At 39.8% G+C, this 16,831-nt stretch overlaps 1 protein-coding gene and 1 long non-coding RNA gene across 2 annotated transcripts; one reads left to right on the top strand and one right to left on the bottom strand.

Annotated features, from left to right (window-relative positions):
• The first annotated feature begins 2,578 nt into the window (after positions 1-2,578).
• On the top strand, positions 2,579-16,111 carry pxdc1b (PX domain containing 1b). Its single transcript, XM_084939650.1, has 5 exons — positions 2,579-3,293; positions 12,402-12,493; positions 12,587-12,704; positions 12,800-12,911; positions 13,423-16,111. Exons 1-5 carry the CDS (start codon positions 3,038-3,040, stop codon positions 13,544-13,546), a joined length of 702 nt encoding a protein of 233 aa, XP_084795776.1. The 5' UTR covers positions 2,579-3,037; the 3' UTR covers positions 13,547-16,111.
• On the bottom strand, positions 9,008-10,014 carry LOC146380505 (uncharacterized). Its single transcript, XR_014801314.1, has 2 exons — positions 9,816-10,014; positions 9,008-9,741 (listed from the first exon to the last, which is right to left on the bottom strand). It is a non-coding gene; the product is annotated as an uncharacterized LOC146380505 (long non-coding RNA).
• Positions 16,112-16,831: the final 720 nt, after the last annotated feature.

The raw sequence follows: 16,831 nt of genomic DNA on the forward strand, positions 1-16,831 counted from the left end.
CTGTTCCTCTCACCTTTCGCCTCTGTTGTCCACTGGTTATCAGCAATGACAACTTGGCTCTTATTGATTCCTGTGTGTTTTGCATGTGTCATTCTGACACAAGGTAACCCCGTCTGTGGATAGATTTCTGCAACACAATAGTGCTGTAGCCATGCAAAACACAAACTCCCTTCATAATAAAGATTGGGTTCTGCTGATGGGTCTGTCCTATGAGCACAGAGTAAAGGAGGCCAAGAGCAGGTGTTTTTCTCCCTACATGACAGCCTGGTATCAGTGTTTTTACACTGGCACATTTTTTTTTTTTGTTGTAAATTTCCCTCTGTTTCATGTTTATTTGGTGTGTGAGCGTGAATTTGGACACGTCTGGCCACTGTATGGTTATTAAAACACCATCAGACATTAAAGGTGTGCAACGTAACCTTCATATTAATGTCTGGCCTCTAAAAAGCTAAAGAGATGGCTAACTGAGTTTGGCAGAGAATATTACATTTCAGGATGCCTTTGCGAACACTTATAGATAAAACAACATGGCACGCCTCCACGTGACAATTCAACATCCAGTGCTTGTCAGAGCGACTATGATATTAAATGACAGTCATTTTCTTTCCACTCTGTAATTTCGGCTACAGCTATGATGCAGGTTAATGGTTGGTACTGTGTGAATAGCAATCTGAGAGAACAGTGTTTTATACCAGTTCTTGGCATAAACAACCAGTGAAGCAAGCGATCATCTAATTTTGTATGCCTCGTGCGATGGTCCGTAACGTTTCTAATGCTTTCTTTTAGTTGGACATGTAATATGTTTCCATACCAGATGTATGGAGGGATGTGCAGTTGCACAAACAAAACAAAGTACAATGAGGATCCAAGTACCCCAAAAAGCATCTGAATCATAGAGTGGAAAACTGAAATAGGGTTTAAACCAGGTTAGTTTCAGTCTTTATGTTATTTTAAACAATATTCTTACAAATCAATAATTGGCCACTTCTATAGGATACATGCTGGCTACCCAGTATTATACATTACAAGGAGATTACAGCGTCTTTATGACCAGGGACTGTAACTCTGCTACTTACTTTCAAAGAGTCGGCTATTCGTATTTGTGGAAATCACTTAGAATTTCCCAGTAAGTAGGCTTCAAGATAATAAAACTGTAAATTAGAGGGAAAAACGTTTCATGGGAAGTGCAAAATGAAATTCTATCTGTGGTTGACAATGTTGGACCTCCAGTGAAGTGGGAATCCCTCGAGTCTTTTTCCCTAGCAGCCTTTCTGTGCAGACAGTATGATAATGAAGAGTGCTCACTGGCAGCGAGGAACTATGAAACAGCTTGATATTAAACTGTTAAATATGAAGGGATCCTCTTCGGACAGCTTCAGTGTGGCAAATTGAAACTTTATACTTTCACGACTGGCTCGATTTCCTTGTTGGGAGTGCTCGTGTTTGCCATTATGATCCTAAGTCACTCACAAAGGTACAATTGTGAGCAACAAACAGGGCACAAAGGCGGACTCTGCACCAACCATCTGCTTGGTCTCATAAAACGTGATGTGCACATTACACATCTCAGAATTTCTTTCACCAATCTCAACAGAACAATTCCCATTTTTCTGTAATGATTCCTGTTACGTGTGAAGGTGCAATTGTGTTCCTGTACTGTAAGGGGTGTTTTACAGCTTGCTTTTACCAGCTATTAACATGCTATTTCCTGCGTGGAATTTTTATGAATTGCTTACCAGAAGTGTTTGCAGACAGTCCTTTCCCCAACTGTCTTTTAGTACAGCTGATTCGCCACTTTTTGACTTCCTGCAAAGCCTCTTTTAACCACTCAGCTAAACATCAGTGAGCAATGCAGAGAAAATCAGCTCTCTTTAGGTTGCAGCGCATCATTTTGCTGTGGTTACATATTGGCAAAAAATACCAGTACTTTGTGAAGACGGGAGTTATAAAATAGTTTGAAATGAAGAATCTTGGAGAAGCACAATTTCATTGCCCTCCTGTGTTTCTGCCTGCTTCACTAGATTCAGACAGTAAGGGCTTGTTCTCTATGTAATGTAATCAAATGACTGCAGAGAGGAGCGTAAAATGAAAAGAGACAAACTTTTTGCAGACAGATGCAAAATGACCACAGAAATACAAACCAGTTCCCCAAAGCCATAACAGGACCTCATGGAGATGCAAAGACCACAAAGACACACAAGCAACTGCAAGAAAACACACAAAGTTTCTCACTGCCAAGAACTAGGACCTTTAGTCCATTCAAAAGTTGTTTTTGGACTCCTTTCTGGGCATTTTTCTCCCTGTGGTTCATTCCAAACATCTCATTTCAAGATTGGGAGTGCTGATTTTTATGGAAATACACAGCAGCGACCTCACAGGCAGGGTCACCAAAAACTAGTTGACAGTGTGCAAAAGAAAATGAATGATTGAACCTGTCGATCCCGATTATACACAAGGAGATGGACAGTTTTGTCCTCACAGCCCTTTTCATTCCCTGTATAATAATAGCCTGTTGTCAAGGAGGGAGGAAGGAAGGAAGGAGAGGGGAGGAAACTGTGCTGAAAGAAAAGCAACTGCTGATCCAAGTGTGAGGTTAAATGCTCTGGAAGCGCAAAGAGGGAGGGAGCAGTGTCTTATTTTGAGAGGTGTGGATTTAGTGTTGGATCGTCTTTTCTCTCTCTCTTTTTTTGTCAATAATTGACGAAAAAAACCTGCAGTTGGATCAATATTACCAAATCAGTTTTTCAGGGGCGTTATCTCTGGCTCTAAAGTCTATTTTTTTTTTTTTTTTCTAAGTCATGCCACGTTTGAGATTACGCCTGTGATGGGCTGAGCCATCATCCTCCTCTCGCTCACACTCTGCTGCCGCTCAGACGGTGCCGCTCAGACAGAGGGGCTGGTCGAAAAGTTACCAAAGTTGCCTTGCCTTCTTTTATTTATTTATTTATTTATTTATTTGACATTGTCATCGCGAACACCTCCTCATTCTGCTGTTCACCGGGCCCGCCGCAGCATGCTGGACTGACGGCTTGGAGGAATGGCATCGGCTGTGTTTGAAGGGACGTCCCTGGTCAACATGTTCGTCCGGGACTGCTGGGTTAACGGGATCCGGAGACTTATTATCAGTCAGAGCGGAGAGGAAGAGGAGTTTTTCGAGATCAGGACCGAGTGGTCTGACAGGAACATTTTATACTTGCATCGCAGTTACTCTGATCTCGGGCGGCTGTTTAGGAGACTGGTGGAGTCTTTTCCGGAGGACAGGCGAGATCTGTCCAAATCTCCACTGATAGAAGGTTGGTGTGATAGCGGATAACATGTGACAGTTACTAATCTACAAGGCAGGAAGCGATGATCGAGCAGTATCAGAAATAACTCATTTCTATTATTATTTATACTGCATTTATACTGTAAGTGTAGGAAGTAAGTTGGCTACCCTGTCCTCTTTAGCACTACGAGTTTCAAATTCCAGAAGAGAAACATTTACTCTGAAGTCCCGAAACAAAGAAAAGAAACTAATTTTGGCATTTCAAGCAATAGAAATGCCATCTGCATATTTAATGTAATTATTCAAATAATTGAAGCTCGGTTTTCTAATATTTACCAGACTTTTGCAGTATTTTTCAGCAATATGAAGCTACCTCGAACTAAATCAGCACTGACCACTTTTTTAACTAATTGAAAAGTTTGTCTTGGAGTTTGCGGTGGACTCCCTAAAGGAAATCCTCCTGCAGATTATATTCCTGTTTACATTTTGCAAGAGAGAGTACAGAAGTTGTTGTCTTTGTGCATTTTTGTGCATTGCAGTCAGATCCAGATCCGCAAATGATCCATTGACACCATAGGGCTGATTAAAGTGCTGGTGATTAACAAAGCAGAATACACGAAGAAAACTATTGAGCTTAATCAGCAAAGGCTTGGTTCTAATTTGAAAGGCTTCAGAGCCTTGGAGGTTAATAATTAACACTGTGCTCTTTAGGATGTCACATCAATAGAACTATCACATAGTCTGTGCTGACAGCATGTTTCTAATCTATGTCAATATTTAGGACCTAAAAGACTGGATACACTATGTGTAAGATTTGTTGCCATGACTCTGTGGGAGCTGGATTCCCTATGGGGATCCTTAAGTACCAACGCAGACTTTCAGTGTGGAAATCTGTTCTTTACATCTTACATCACAAGCTTGCTGCTGGAGCAAGTCTTTTCTGGTAGTTTAAAGCTTTGATCAAAGGCCACAGCAAAAATATTTCTATTGCTTATGCACATTTTTATTATGAGGGATAAAACTACAGTTTTGCAGAAGATGGGTGCTGAAATATAAACTTGTTGAGATATAAACAGTTAGTCCAGATGGCAGCATTTTAGGTTAACATCAGTTATTTGACACACTATTTTGCCATCACATGTCTCCAAATTTGGTGATTCTTTTAAAGATATGAAAGTGAAGGTTTTTCCTTCAAAAGCAAGCGGGGTATTCAAGTTAAAGCTTGGCTTTACTGTGTCTGAGCATCCAACCAAAACATACTATTTAGGTTGTCTTTGACCATGTTGCAATATTTGCCTTTCACAGTCACTTTCAACCACCTGTGTCTGACTTAATCCAGGGGTCTTTTTAGTGGTTTTCCCGCACTCTTTTCCACTTTCTATTTTTTATTTTTTTTTTAAATGGAAGTGCGGGAGAGCCATCCAGCCACAAACTACTGCAGAAATAACATGTTTTTTTTTCTTTTAAATTACAGTGGTCCTGGTTTACTTCACTTAATTTTGAGTAAATATAACTAAAACGTTCGTCCAAAACTGAATGTGAGAGATATTGTGCTACTGATATCAGGTAATTTAAACAGTAAAATATAAGGCAGTGCTTTGCAGAGGGCAGTCTTTTGGTATACTATGTGTGAACCTCCAGCATTCAGGATTTGGATACCCCACAACTGTCACAAATTTGGCAAAGCTCCCAGCCTCTCCTGTGTGAGAGATGACCCCCCCCCTTGGCACTTTGCTTTTGTGTCTACTTGCTGAGCTTATACCAGTGTTTTGGAGACATCTCTTTAGCTGGGACTGGAAAGGCTGGCTTCCTGCTCAGGCACTAAAATAGCTGACAGAGTTGTTGACAGCTAGCTGCTTCGCCTCAGCCAGTGCAGTGTGGAATGCATTTTGGGACGAGACGTTTTTGATCTCATGACTCACTTTTCACTTCTTTATTCCGTCTGTCACTCTCATATGCTGATTATAGCTCAATGATAAATGAAGCTGAAGGAGACATCAAGACCATTTTAGTGTTTGAAACTGGTTTGAGCATTTCATTGACGGATTGTGAGCCACAGGGTTAAAAGAAATTGAGGAATTCATGAATTCCTATCCCTTTTTAATATTTACTTTGCATCCCATCTAATTGCTGCCCTGATTGAAGATCCTGAGGAAAAAAAAAACATAGGTCTGCCCTTTCTCAGTCCACTTTGCCACAATTTCTGGCTCTGGTCATGTTTTCCTGTTTCTGTGCTGCGTCTAGGCAACAAGGAAGGCGTGCAGAGCTTTTCAGACTTATGTCATGATGAGAAAGAGGGCGACTGCGGAGGAGTGGACTTCCCATATTTAGTACCGCTGGTCTGCCAGGGCCTCATCACACTTACCTTACATGTGACCCCATGAGCATACAGACAGCGAACGATTGCTCACATTCCATGTGAGCAAGATATGATCAAGGAATGTAGACGCAGACAGCGTTGAAGTCACTCCTACAAACTGTCAGCTTCTGTTGCCTACTGAAGCAGTTTTTCTATTTTAGGCTTTTTTTTTTTTTACAGTAATATATGAATGCTAAACAATATAATACAACCTCAATTTTTACTCTGTTGTAGGCAGTGAAGATGACACTTTGACACTGTGGAGAGGCTATTAAATTGGCAGACTACATATAATGCACTGTATAATAAAAAAAAGGAATATGTGCACATCACTTTCATGCAATTCGACATTTAAAATGAGATGTGCATGCATTGTCTGTTCAAAATTTGCATTAGATGAGAGTGAAGAAAATAGGCAATTTGATCATTAATGAGCTCAGAATGGCTACAAACGGGAGAATTCACCTAACCTAGCACCTTTCAAAGGTACACGATCCGTTCTCATGTCATCTGTAAAGGTCGCTATTTAACATAGTTGTTTAATCTAATCAAGAAAAATCAATACAAAACAACATTGCTGCATTTATCAATGATCTCGGAGGGGCAGGTGAGCTTTGTGGACGTGCAACACTATCAACATCAAGCATAACTCAAGAAACTATTCCTTGAAATGCCAAAGTCTTCCTTTAACTTCCAGCTTAACGACAGCTGAATCAAGCTGAGCCATTTCAATTTTTCACAAAGCAGCCACTTTGTGAAACCAAACAAATGGCAGCATACACGTAGTGGCTGCAAATAGATTTTACAGGAAATATAGTGTGCATGTGTAAAGGTTAAAATAGCCTGCAGCAACAACTTGGTGCAACTTCTTGCTAATAAAAGTAGCATCCTCTTTCTGACCATGCCTGGGGCTTGATGACTGAAGTATTCAGGAATAATGTGTTGACAAACTGTGGCATGTTAGTGGTTGAATGATTAAGTACTGTGCTGCTGACTGCAGCTTATCAGATCCCTGCAGAAGATAACTGTGAAATGTGGCTCTTACAACATAGGATGACTAGATAATGTGCATGAGGAAGACGTGGGGACGGCTGAGTTCCTGTTATACACATGCTTCTATTTTTTGTAATATTACAGAGCTTCTCGTCACCATGGCATTTTATAATAATCTACCTTTATAATGACTAAAATTAGTGATACTGATTACTGATCACATTTTACCAACTAGCAGCCCCAGGTAAATAAACACAGTCACATGTTCTTCTTAAAAATAGAAGTACAGTAATCAAAAGTGAAAGCTACTAAGAGACAACTAAAAAGAGCCAAAATGGCTGGTTATGAGGTCATTGTAGGGTAAAGTGAAAATAGTTTCACTGTAGAATAATTTCCTCTATACCACCAATGACAGTGTTGTTTAATTATTTATAGTGCATGGACCACTGTAACCAGAAAGTCCAAGCAGAAAAATCAGTTTACAACCATGTAATTCTAGCCAACACAGAAAATTTGACATCCTGGGTTAAGCTCATGAGACACATGTCAGTAATCTAGTGAAGCACTCTAATATTGGTGTAAAGATTGATGTGTTAGAGTGATTTCCAAAGCTATGGCACGAAATCCGCTCCCGAAAAATCCCCAGACTTTCTTTAATGAATATTTTTTCTCATCCAAAAGGTTTGCTGTGTGATTAAAATAAACATTAATCAGTATTTGTCATCTACAATAACATGCTTACACGACATTGGGCCTTATGACTGATTAACACCGTATGAAGCCAACTGATGGCAGCAGTTACGTGCTGAAATTTGCACTCTCTAATTAGACACATAATCAAGCTACACACACCAAATTAACAGTGGTTACAACTTGCACAACTGGCAGAAACACACACACACACACACTTCTCTTTGGCACATCACACACGTTTGAGTCTTGGTGTTATACGCAGTCTTCCAGATTATGCAGTGAAAAACGTCCCATTGTTGTCACCCCTACCCAAGATGTTCTCTAGTTCCCACTTTGAAAATATTTATGTGCAAAGACACAGCCAAGATTAGACTCTGAAGAAAAGAACAGCAATTTGTGAGCTTGATTGCTCCAAATCTCTAAGATTAAATGCTTATGATTTATTCCTCATAATTCATTCCTCGATGGACTGCGTGCATGCATGCAATAAAGTGTACTTCTTTTCATGTAATTTATAACGTTACTGCACTACATCAGTGGACACAAACTTTGAAATCTGTCCCCGAGGATAACAACTAACAAGACAGGGTGTGGTCTGAAGTCTCCGCAGTGACGTTGTCATCCAGGCTTTGTTTCAGTTTAAGATGTTAACTGCTGACTGTTGACTCACACTTGAAACCTCCTGAGGTTTTGAATTAATATGAACAACTGTAACACAACCTAATGAACTTACAGACTCATTTCCAACATTGTGAAGCTTGTCTTGTTTTATCCAAGAGGTTATTTTCTGACTTCAGCTACATATTTTAAACAATTTTCACTTACTCTCCATACAGCTGCTTTTATTTACTGACACTACTCCCTGATTTTTCTGGTCGAGTGGACCAATCTGTAACACATTTATCTAATTTTTGCATGTTTACAAGACTGAATATTGACACAAACCTATCACTAGCTTTAGTAGTAAAACATCTTAAAGTGCCTAAAACACGGGTGTCAAACATAAGGCCCGGGGACCAGAATCAGCCTGTGAAAGACAGCAGTGTTCATTTTGACAGTAAATTTTGATTTATTTTAATCACAGACTTGACTAAAATGTGAATTAGTTTTTGTCCTAATTTAGGCATCTAAATTTGTAATATGTTCATTTGTCTACTTTTAACGTTGACATTTTGTCACGTTTTCATGAGAAACAGGGAGCACGGGAGTTAGCTGAACCCCTGTTCCCACCCTGTTTCCCGGGGCCAGATCAAATTGTGTGTGTCTAACCTAACTGCATAAGGAGTTTACTTCTGATTGAATCACTTCCAAACCCTACACATCTTAATTAGTTCTGGTTGGATCTTGTCTCTCTTCTTTGTCTTCTTCTTTTTATTTGACAAAAGTGTAGATAAACTTCATCATTGCTTTTTCCTTGTGCATTAGTACTTATTTAGATATTGTCTTGTTTTTATCAAGAACAAAAAAGATCGTTGAAGAAAATTAGTGAACTAAAATGTGAAGAACACATTTTAACTCTACTTAAAAAGAACACCCCTATGGCCATTCATACTGTGGCAGCACGAGGTGAGAATAAAGTAAATACTCTTCACAGTTTAAGACAACGCCACTCTGGGAATTTCACCCAGAGAATACTGGAAGTAACACTAATCACCAAGGAGGCAGTTAGGTTTGTTATACTCAGTACAGAGATGAGGTTCAATGATAAAACAAGTTGACAATTTATTAAAAATTTAAAACACCGTATAAAAGCACAATCATAAATATCCATGTACAAATATGCTTAAAAAGGTATTCAGAGCTGAGGCTTACCAGTGGAGGGGCAGGGATGCCACGCACAAACTCCAAAAAAAGAAAACACACCAAGACACAAGTGCAACACAAAAATCACACACACTAATAAACTAAACAAGGCAGGTGTGTACACTCAAGGATCCCACCACCAAGGCACCCTAGTCTCCTCCACGTCGGCACTCCGCATCTGAATAAAAGAACAAAGAAAATTTTAATATATTACAACAAAACTAATGTAGCGCTGGGGGATAACCCAACTGCAGGACCACACTGGTGATCTGCAGCTAGAAAAAGGGCCTCCCACCAGTGGCGTAACAAAAATCAAAACTACAAATCAAAACAACAGAAAACATACAATCGGGATAAAACTAAAATCTGGAGCAAACGGAGTCGCCGTGTTGCTCCAACTTGCCGTCTGCCCGACTATAAGTTAATCATCCGGTCCATTAATATGTACGCCAGCCGATTCCCATAACCGGCATGCATATGGCCGCTGTCCACGCCGACGTCCACTTTAAAAAGCTGGCAGCAGCAGGAAAAGAAACCTCACAACGGGGACAGACGGTAAAAGCAAGGCAAAGCAAAGCAGCAGCACTTCTGTTAGCGTGGCGTTGCGTAAAACTAAGGCCCACACTTCCTGCAAAGCATAATAAATAATTACTATAAACGAACAGTAAAAGGCAGCGATCGTAACAAAATTGAATTACGTACCGAGTAGAGCGCGTCATGAAACATGAGCAGAGTGGCTCAAAGGAGGCTTCTACAGCTATGACCTAAAAACAATATCTGTTTACCACCAAGTAAGGTAATGTACACACTACAATGAGTAAACACCTACCAGCCGCGATGGAGGCTTCAGAATGATCTCTGCAACACCAAAGGAAGTCAGGTGACCAAAAAGGAGATCATAGGTAAGCGATACAGGGATGCTCAAATGGCCACTATTTATACTAGCGCCCCCCAATGCGCCAGGCTGAAAGTGGGCTGAACCAAGGAATAACATTCATCCTGCCACAATACCATACCAATGTAACTAAGTGAGAAACAATTAAATGGCCGATGTGTCTATTTACAACAGAAATTTCTGTTTTAGTTAAAAAAAACTTTCTATTAATGAACAAAAACTTTCTGTTTTATAATCACAAGTCAGGCTGGGCAATGCACTACCAGAATTTTTTCTGTATTATTGCACATTTATTTCTTACAATTTGAGTCCAAAGATGCTGACAGATTTTGTTTGCATTTCTTTATCGCGAAGAAAAATTGAGACGTAGGGTTGAAATTGTACTTCACTTCCTTATATTGAGATATTTCAGAGAATAAATGTGTAATTACGCTTCTTTACACTAACAGAAACAGGAGTTTCACTACTTAGGATCAAAGTGGGCTGTACGATATAAAATGAGTTTGACATCCTTCGCCTAAAACTCGTATCTGTTCTTGCACCGCGCTCTGGCAAACAGATATCGAAAGGACTTTGCAAGTTAAACAGAAGGAGGGCACAACACAAGCTTCAGATTGAGCACCTAGTCATGATTCAACTGCCAAATCACTCTTCACATCCCCCAGGATGTGATGTCATCACTGTGGGCCATTATAAATGGATGAGCCTGTGAGTGTGCATAGAGGTCGTCTTACTCAGTGCTTCCATGTAACCACTGTGTGACTACATTTCATCTGTCCCAGTCAGTTCAGACAGAGCCACATCCCTGTGGCTGCAGTCTTCATCATTATTCTCCTCACCACATCCCTTTGTCAGCAGGCTGGCTGTAAATGATGCTCTGCTGACTTGCTCACTCATAGCGGCGGTAGCCTTCTATTACCAAATGTGCTGATTTTACGCTCCCACTGCCTCTTAAATTGCATTCCTAGTTTTATGCAGGATTAGCGTGCTATCACAGACATTGTTCTGCAGCCACTCCACCACCTATTATTACTTTCCTCTGTTATTACTGCTGTTATACAAATGCCAGCAATTGCGGTGGCAGTTTTACAGTGTTAGTGTGCACCCTGCTCTTGCTCTAAGGACAATGGTATGTGGTCTGTTTTTCTCTCCTCCTACGAGAGGTAAATATCATGGGGCATTGTGAGGAAAAAGGTTACCGAAATAAAAAGGACTCTTGCATTTGAGCCAGTCTTTTTCAAGAGTTGGGATGAATTAAAATCTGTCTGGCTTTTGTGTTTTGACCTACAGAAAGGTAACACGGCGATGGATGTAAAGGTCGTAGAGATTGCCCTCTTTCATTTTCTAGGTGCAGAAATAGTTACACTTGGCCTTTTCATGGAGGGAAAGTTTCTTTGTACATCAGTCTCTATGTACAAATGATAAGGGCTCACCAAAAACATCTATACTAAAGGCACCGCTGCGTCAAATTTCACTCTGTCTTAGAGTTGTTACGATACACTTTTTACAACATTAAAAAGACTGACAGGTGAAGTGAGTAACATTGAATAGGTCATAATAATGCAATGATTTTAAGGAAAATGTTTGACCCCAAAGGAAGCTCAAAGGCTAAAAGCAAGACTATTTATCATCCAGGGCTCTTGAACTGTCATGGTTCTGCGTCATTTTGACCCAGTATTTTCAGTTTCTTGTATTTTGGTGTTTTTTCTGTATTATGGTTTGTTTTCTGATTCTTTAGTTGTCCTGTTTTGAATATTATAATCCTAAGTTTCAGTGTTATTCTGGTTAAGAGTTTGTTCTTAGGTTTAGTTCAGTGTCTAGTCTGTGCCTGTCATGTTTCCTGTTTTACTTTGAAGGTTCGTGTCTCGTGTTAGTGTGTCCGGTGTAATTCTCCCCTGTGTTGTCATTATGTTTCATTCGAGTCAGCTGTGTCCTCGTGTGTCTCCACCTCTCCTGATCACCTCATGTGTGTATTTAAGTCCTCAGTCTTCCTGTGTTCAGCGTCATGTTGTCTGTGTTTCTCACCCCATGTCTGATCATAGTTTATTCTTGCAGTTTAAGTTGTAGTTCTAGGTCTTATTTGACTCAGTATTTTCTCAGTTAACTCTGTTGTATGTTATCACCTGCAACTAGCAAAATAAAGGTCAATTTTTGGGCTTTCAAGTTTCATCCCCTCGCCTCTGTCTGCTCCTGGGTCCTCAACGCTAACCCACACGCGGTCTGCCTCGGCAGCCTGTGACATGAACAGATGTAAAACACTTCATGGAGATCCAGTGGATGGTTTTAAATCGAAGGAATCGAGTTAATAGAGTTTTATTTCACTGACAGGAATTCAAATCAGTAGCCAAATCCAGCGTACCGCAATCATTTAGAGTTCTTTTTGTTTCTTTCAGGGCTGGTGAAAATCAAAGAAGCGACCGACATCGAGGAGAAGTTAAACGAAGTGGAAAGGCTGCTGAAGAATGCAATCAACATGCCATGCAAGGTTGGTATTTCATCTGATGGCATGTCATATTAGACTTATAAAAGCTTCTTACATGAGAACATAAGCTCTGTACTCAAAAACCTCTTTCTTTAGTATTCCAGATCAGAGGTGATGCTGACTTTCTTTGAGCGGTCGCCCCTGGATCAGGTGCTAAGGAACGACAAAGTCCACAGAATCCAGCCATGCTTTGACAGTCCAATCAAGATATCAGGTTCATATACTTATTTAATGTGAATATAACTACATTTCAGTTATTTTTCATGATTTCTTTAAGGATGATGTAATATTCCTCTCTGCATTTTGCAGAAATCATGCGGTCCAATGGATTTTGTCTGGCCAACACAGAAACCATCGTGTTCGATCACAGTATCCCCGAAGAAAAAGAGAGACCTTCATCGACCGACTCTGTAGAACATACGTGAGTATAAGGATCGCTCAGTCATTATTATATCTACCTTTGCACATGTTACTGAGCAAGAAAGCTATGTTTAAAATCACATTAAGAGCCAGAGTGAGTTTAACACAGTTGTAGGATTGAAGGCCACTTCAGAGTAAGAAACTACCTACTTGCTTTCTCACAAATGTGAGGATTTCCATGCTTTCCTTTGAGTGCATACAATAAATGCTTTGGTGAGTAAAGAGGTCCTAGAATGTGAACCTACCCCAGGACCCTCCACCCGCTTCACATAGCACAGGAAGTGTGTCTGTGCAGCTCTTCCTTCCCTGGGTGTGTGTAGAAAGCAAAAGAGGAACACATTCCTCTCGGTACTTCACAGAAACACAAAAACAATGTAAATCACCCATAAATGGCAGCATGGCTTTAAAGTTTTGTCAGTGTTTTGATGTTGACACTTACATCACACCTTTGATTCCTGGGGTAAACTGCACAGGCCTGGGTTAACCCAGTATGTCTTTCGTTTTATTGCCAGGTATGAAGATGGAACAGAGTTTTTGCCATTGGAAACAGATGTGTGTGATGAAGAAACAGAAGCATATGTCACCAACCTCTCCTACTACCATCTGGTCCCATTTGAAACAGACATCCTGGAATGAGCATTGATCTACCAGATGCTTGTCGATGATGGCTTGTCACGCTGTAATATGGAGTCCTCAGTGGAACTCAACTATGCAATGCTGCACACCACGTAGCTGCTGCTTATTCCAGCGACTTTAAGAACTTTTTAAATAAGCATTGGTCATTTTGGAGTTGGCTGGGTGTACAGTTTGCACAGTGGTATTAGAGGAGCGCTACAGCAGCACGCCTTTGTTTTCATCCACTTTATGTGACATCACCGATGTGCCTCATCCGGAGCCTTACTTTTTTTTTCCACTTCAAAAGGCTTTCAGATGATGTACCTGAGGCAGCCACACAGTATAGATCCTCAGTCCTCAGTGACACTTTTAACGTGCTGTTTGGCCACTTAAAAGAACTAAAATCTGTAGGTTGGGGTGTGATTGTAGTGGCGACTACGCAACAGTGGAAATTAGGAAGCAAAAGTAATTTATGGAAGCATTCATGATTTTCTCTCATGGACCTAAGAGATGGATCTTTAAGGTTTATCGTGTTCTCTGATTCCTGAAGTGATGCCACTTAGGAAAAAACACAAAAACAAAAAACAGTTAAGGAGATTTTTATAGGATTTTTTTGTGTGGTGCAGTTTCCACCAGCATTAAGCAAGATGTTCTGGTTTTTGTAAAAGCTTAAAACTCACAGGAAAACTCTGATTTTGCTGCTGTGTCGTGCAGCAGGATCTTTGGTATGACAGTACGCTGAAAGCTGAATGAAACTAGAAAACATGGGCTCTGATGATAGACACTTGTGGAATTTAGCTAGTCTTGGAGATGTTACCTGTGACAAATTGTTGCAATTGCTAAATTAAAGGCACTGAAGTGTGCGCAGTGCTTTTTCAGTCCTATTTGACCAGTCAAAGCAAACACCAGTCCACAAACTAGGGGGCAAGGTTTTCAATTTTGTATCTGTCCCAAGACTGAACCACAGAGGTTTTGATTATGATGGTGAATTGAGCAAGAATTATGTCATCTTATCCTCCAGCAGCATAAACATCAGCAGGAGATTCATTTTCATGTTTCAGTTGGGCCTTGGACTGCTGTCAGTTAAAATAATATAAAGAAAATACAAAGTTTGGTTGTTATGTTGTTTCTTTGTGTTCAGATAAATGCGGCCGAGTTTGATGTTGATGAGACGTTTTTTGTATTAGTTTTGTCTGAATTATGAATTGTGATGTTAGACATGTAGCTTCATAATAATGCTCATTTCTTTGTCCATAAAGGAATAATTTGGTGTCAAGAGTGAGTGTAGCCTGTGGAAAACGGAATCATGTCACTGCTGTTGTTGTTTTCTGATGAGTGATAAAATGGGGCAAAGAAAGCTTTGTTTAAAGGCTCCATTGAGGTCACTTTTGTAAGATGACATGAGTGGGTTCAGTCAGACAGCTGAGTGTGGGAGTCTACAGAACAAGTCCTCTCTTTATGTAAAGAAGACAAACAACTTTGCTGTACTACAAGTTTCTATAGGAAAAGTTGTGAAGAAAGGCAAACAATTGGTTAAAATTCACGCCTTTGTATGTTTGTACTATAAGGAGGGCACTTTTACTTCTGAAACTGAGAACTCAGTGGTGCATTGCAGATGCTTTGAATGTGACCCAAATGCTAAAAATGTATATTTGTGTTGTGTTAGCTGTCTTTGCTTCAGCGGTTTTGTCACCGCAGGAGTCACCGTGGCCTTACAATGTAACTTAACAGCTTGTGTCCAGGTTTCTGCCCTTCCAAATACAAAGGCATTCAGCCCTCCACAAACTTGGCACATGAGCCGTCAGCATGGCGATCCTCCACATGAATCTGTTTAGTAACACAGTCATGATCGCTATTCACCCCGTGAGAAAGTACAGCTCTTTCACGGGATACAAAAGTATTTCATGCTTTCTCTTCTTGTTTTTTGAACAAGAATGACTTGCTGATTTTGTACATAAGCATTTCTGTCTAAGGTGCGAAAAAACTGGAATTTCCCACTAAAATTTCTGGACCAAGATTTTGTTCTGCAAGAAATTGTCTGATATTGATGAACGAGCATAGGCGTTCATATTTAATAATGAAAAATCCAGCAAGACCTCTGCCTTCCTTACGACTCTTTTGCAAGCTTATGGCATTCAGTTTATTTTGAATATGAAGTTCTGAAATGGTACTCAATGCATTCAATGCAATGAGGAAAAACACAACACAACGCTGGTACTCCAGTGCCAGTGAAACTCTGAAACAAAGCTACATGCCTGGTGTGCCAGCCAGAGGTTTGAAGAGAGACAAGTGAAGACAATAGGAAAATAAAGTTACACAAAATATTCTTATTTATTTTGTAAATTTCAGCCACATTCTGTGAAGCTAACCATTCTATGCCTTGTAATGTATTGTATATTTACTTGTGTGCGTCATACGTGAGATGAACCTTTGGTTTGTAAATATGAATCTTAATCATAAACTTCTAAGATGAAGTTTATGTGCAAACATGTTTGATAACCTTAAAGATATTCAGTATTAGATACAAACTATTATTCAAAAAACCTTCTCAAAACAAACAAATAAATATGTTTTCAATAAAACAAATGGTCCTGTGATGTCTTTTGTGCATGAAGTGATTGGACCTTAGGGTCATAGAACGGCAGATGTAGACTGTGGGTAACTTGAGAAGCAAGGTGGCTACAATCATTAGTGTTGGATATGAGATTCAGAGGCATTCAGTGATAAGTGCACAATACTCATCCACAAACTCAAAGAAGTGGAGAATATTTGTTTGGAAAGCCATGATTTGTAAATATGAATATCAGAAGCAAATATTCCAAGTCGCTGGAGCCATATTGGAAGCAGTGCACAAATTTGGATGGCAATCACTGGCATATGCTTTGGGTATGTTCAAATGATGGTGAAAAAATTCTCTTATTCTGAGTAAAATATTGAGATGCAAGATTCCCTGTACTGCAAAAGTCTTTCGTCTCTGTCTTTTTAAAGATCATGGTTGAAATATTGTGTTAAACAAAAGAAAAAAAAAAAGAATGTGTATAAATCAGCGTGATTGTTTGGTAGTATTTTAATGTTTATGTATTTAAGATGCTACTAAAAACAAACAAAAAAGTGAAGACAGAGAGATGTATGGTAATATTGATGATATTTATTGTATATGATCACTTTATTCTATGAAAGTACATAGGCATTGAGGTGCTTGGCCCGCTGCCCGTTATCTTAGAGCGACACCTGATGGTGGGTACAGGTAGTCGTCATCAGTGTCGCTTCTGCAAAATTCAGTACAGTTAAAAGGTTGCTAATTAA

Source organism: Perissodus microlepis, chromosome 9 (genome assembly GCF_051167445.1).
Source record: "Perissodus microlepis isolate ML-2025 ecotype Zambia chromosome 9, ASM5116744v1, whole genome shotgun sequence".
NCBI classification, from domain to species: Eukaryota; Metazoa; Chordata; class Actinopteri; order Cichliformes; family Cichlidae; genus Perissodus; species Perissodus microlepis.

What these genes read in the sequence shown, in the direction of transcription:
- pxdc1b (XM_084939650.1), top strand. Translation starts at nt 3,038, where the DNA reads ATGGCATCGGCTGTGTTTGAAGGGACGTCCCTGGTCAACATGTTCGTC. An exon ending in CAAATCTCCACTGATAGAAG is followed by an intron (nt 3,294 to 12,401) that starts GTTGGTGTGATA and finishes TGTTTCTTTCAG; the next exon opens with GGCTGGTGAAAATCAAAGAA. An exon ending in CAATCAACATGCCATGCAAG is followed by an intron (nt 12,494 to 12,586) that starts GTTGGTATTTCA and finishes CTCTTTCTTTAG; the next exon opens with TATTCCAGATCAGAGGTGAT.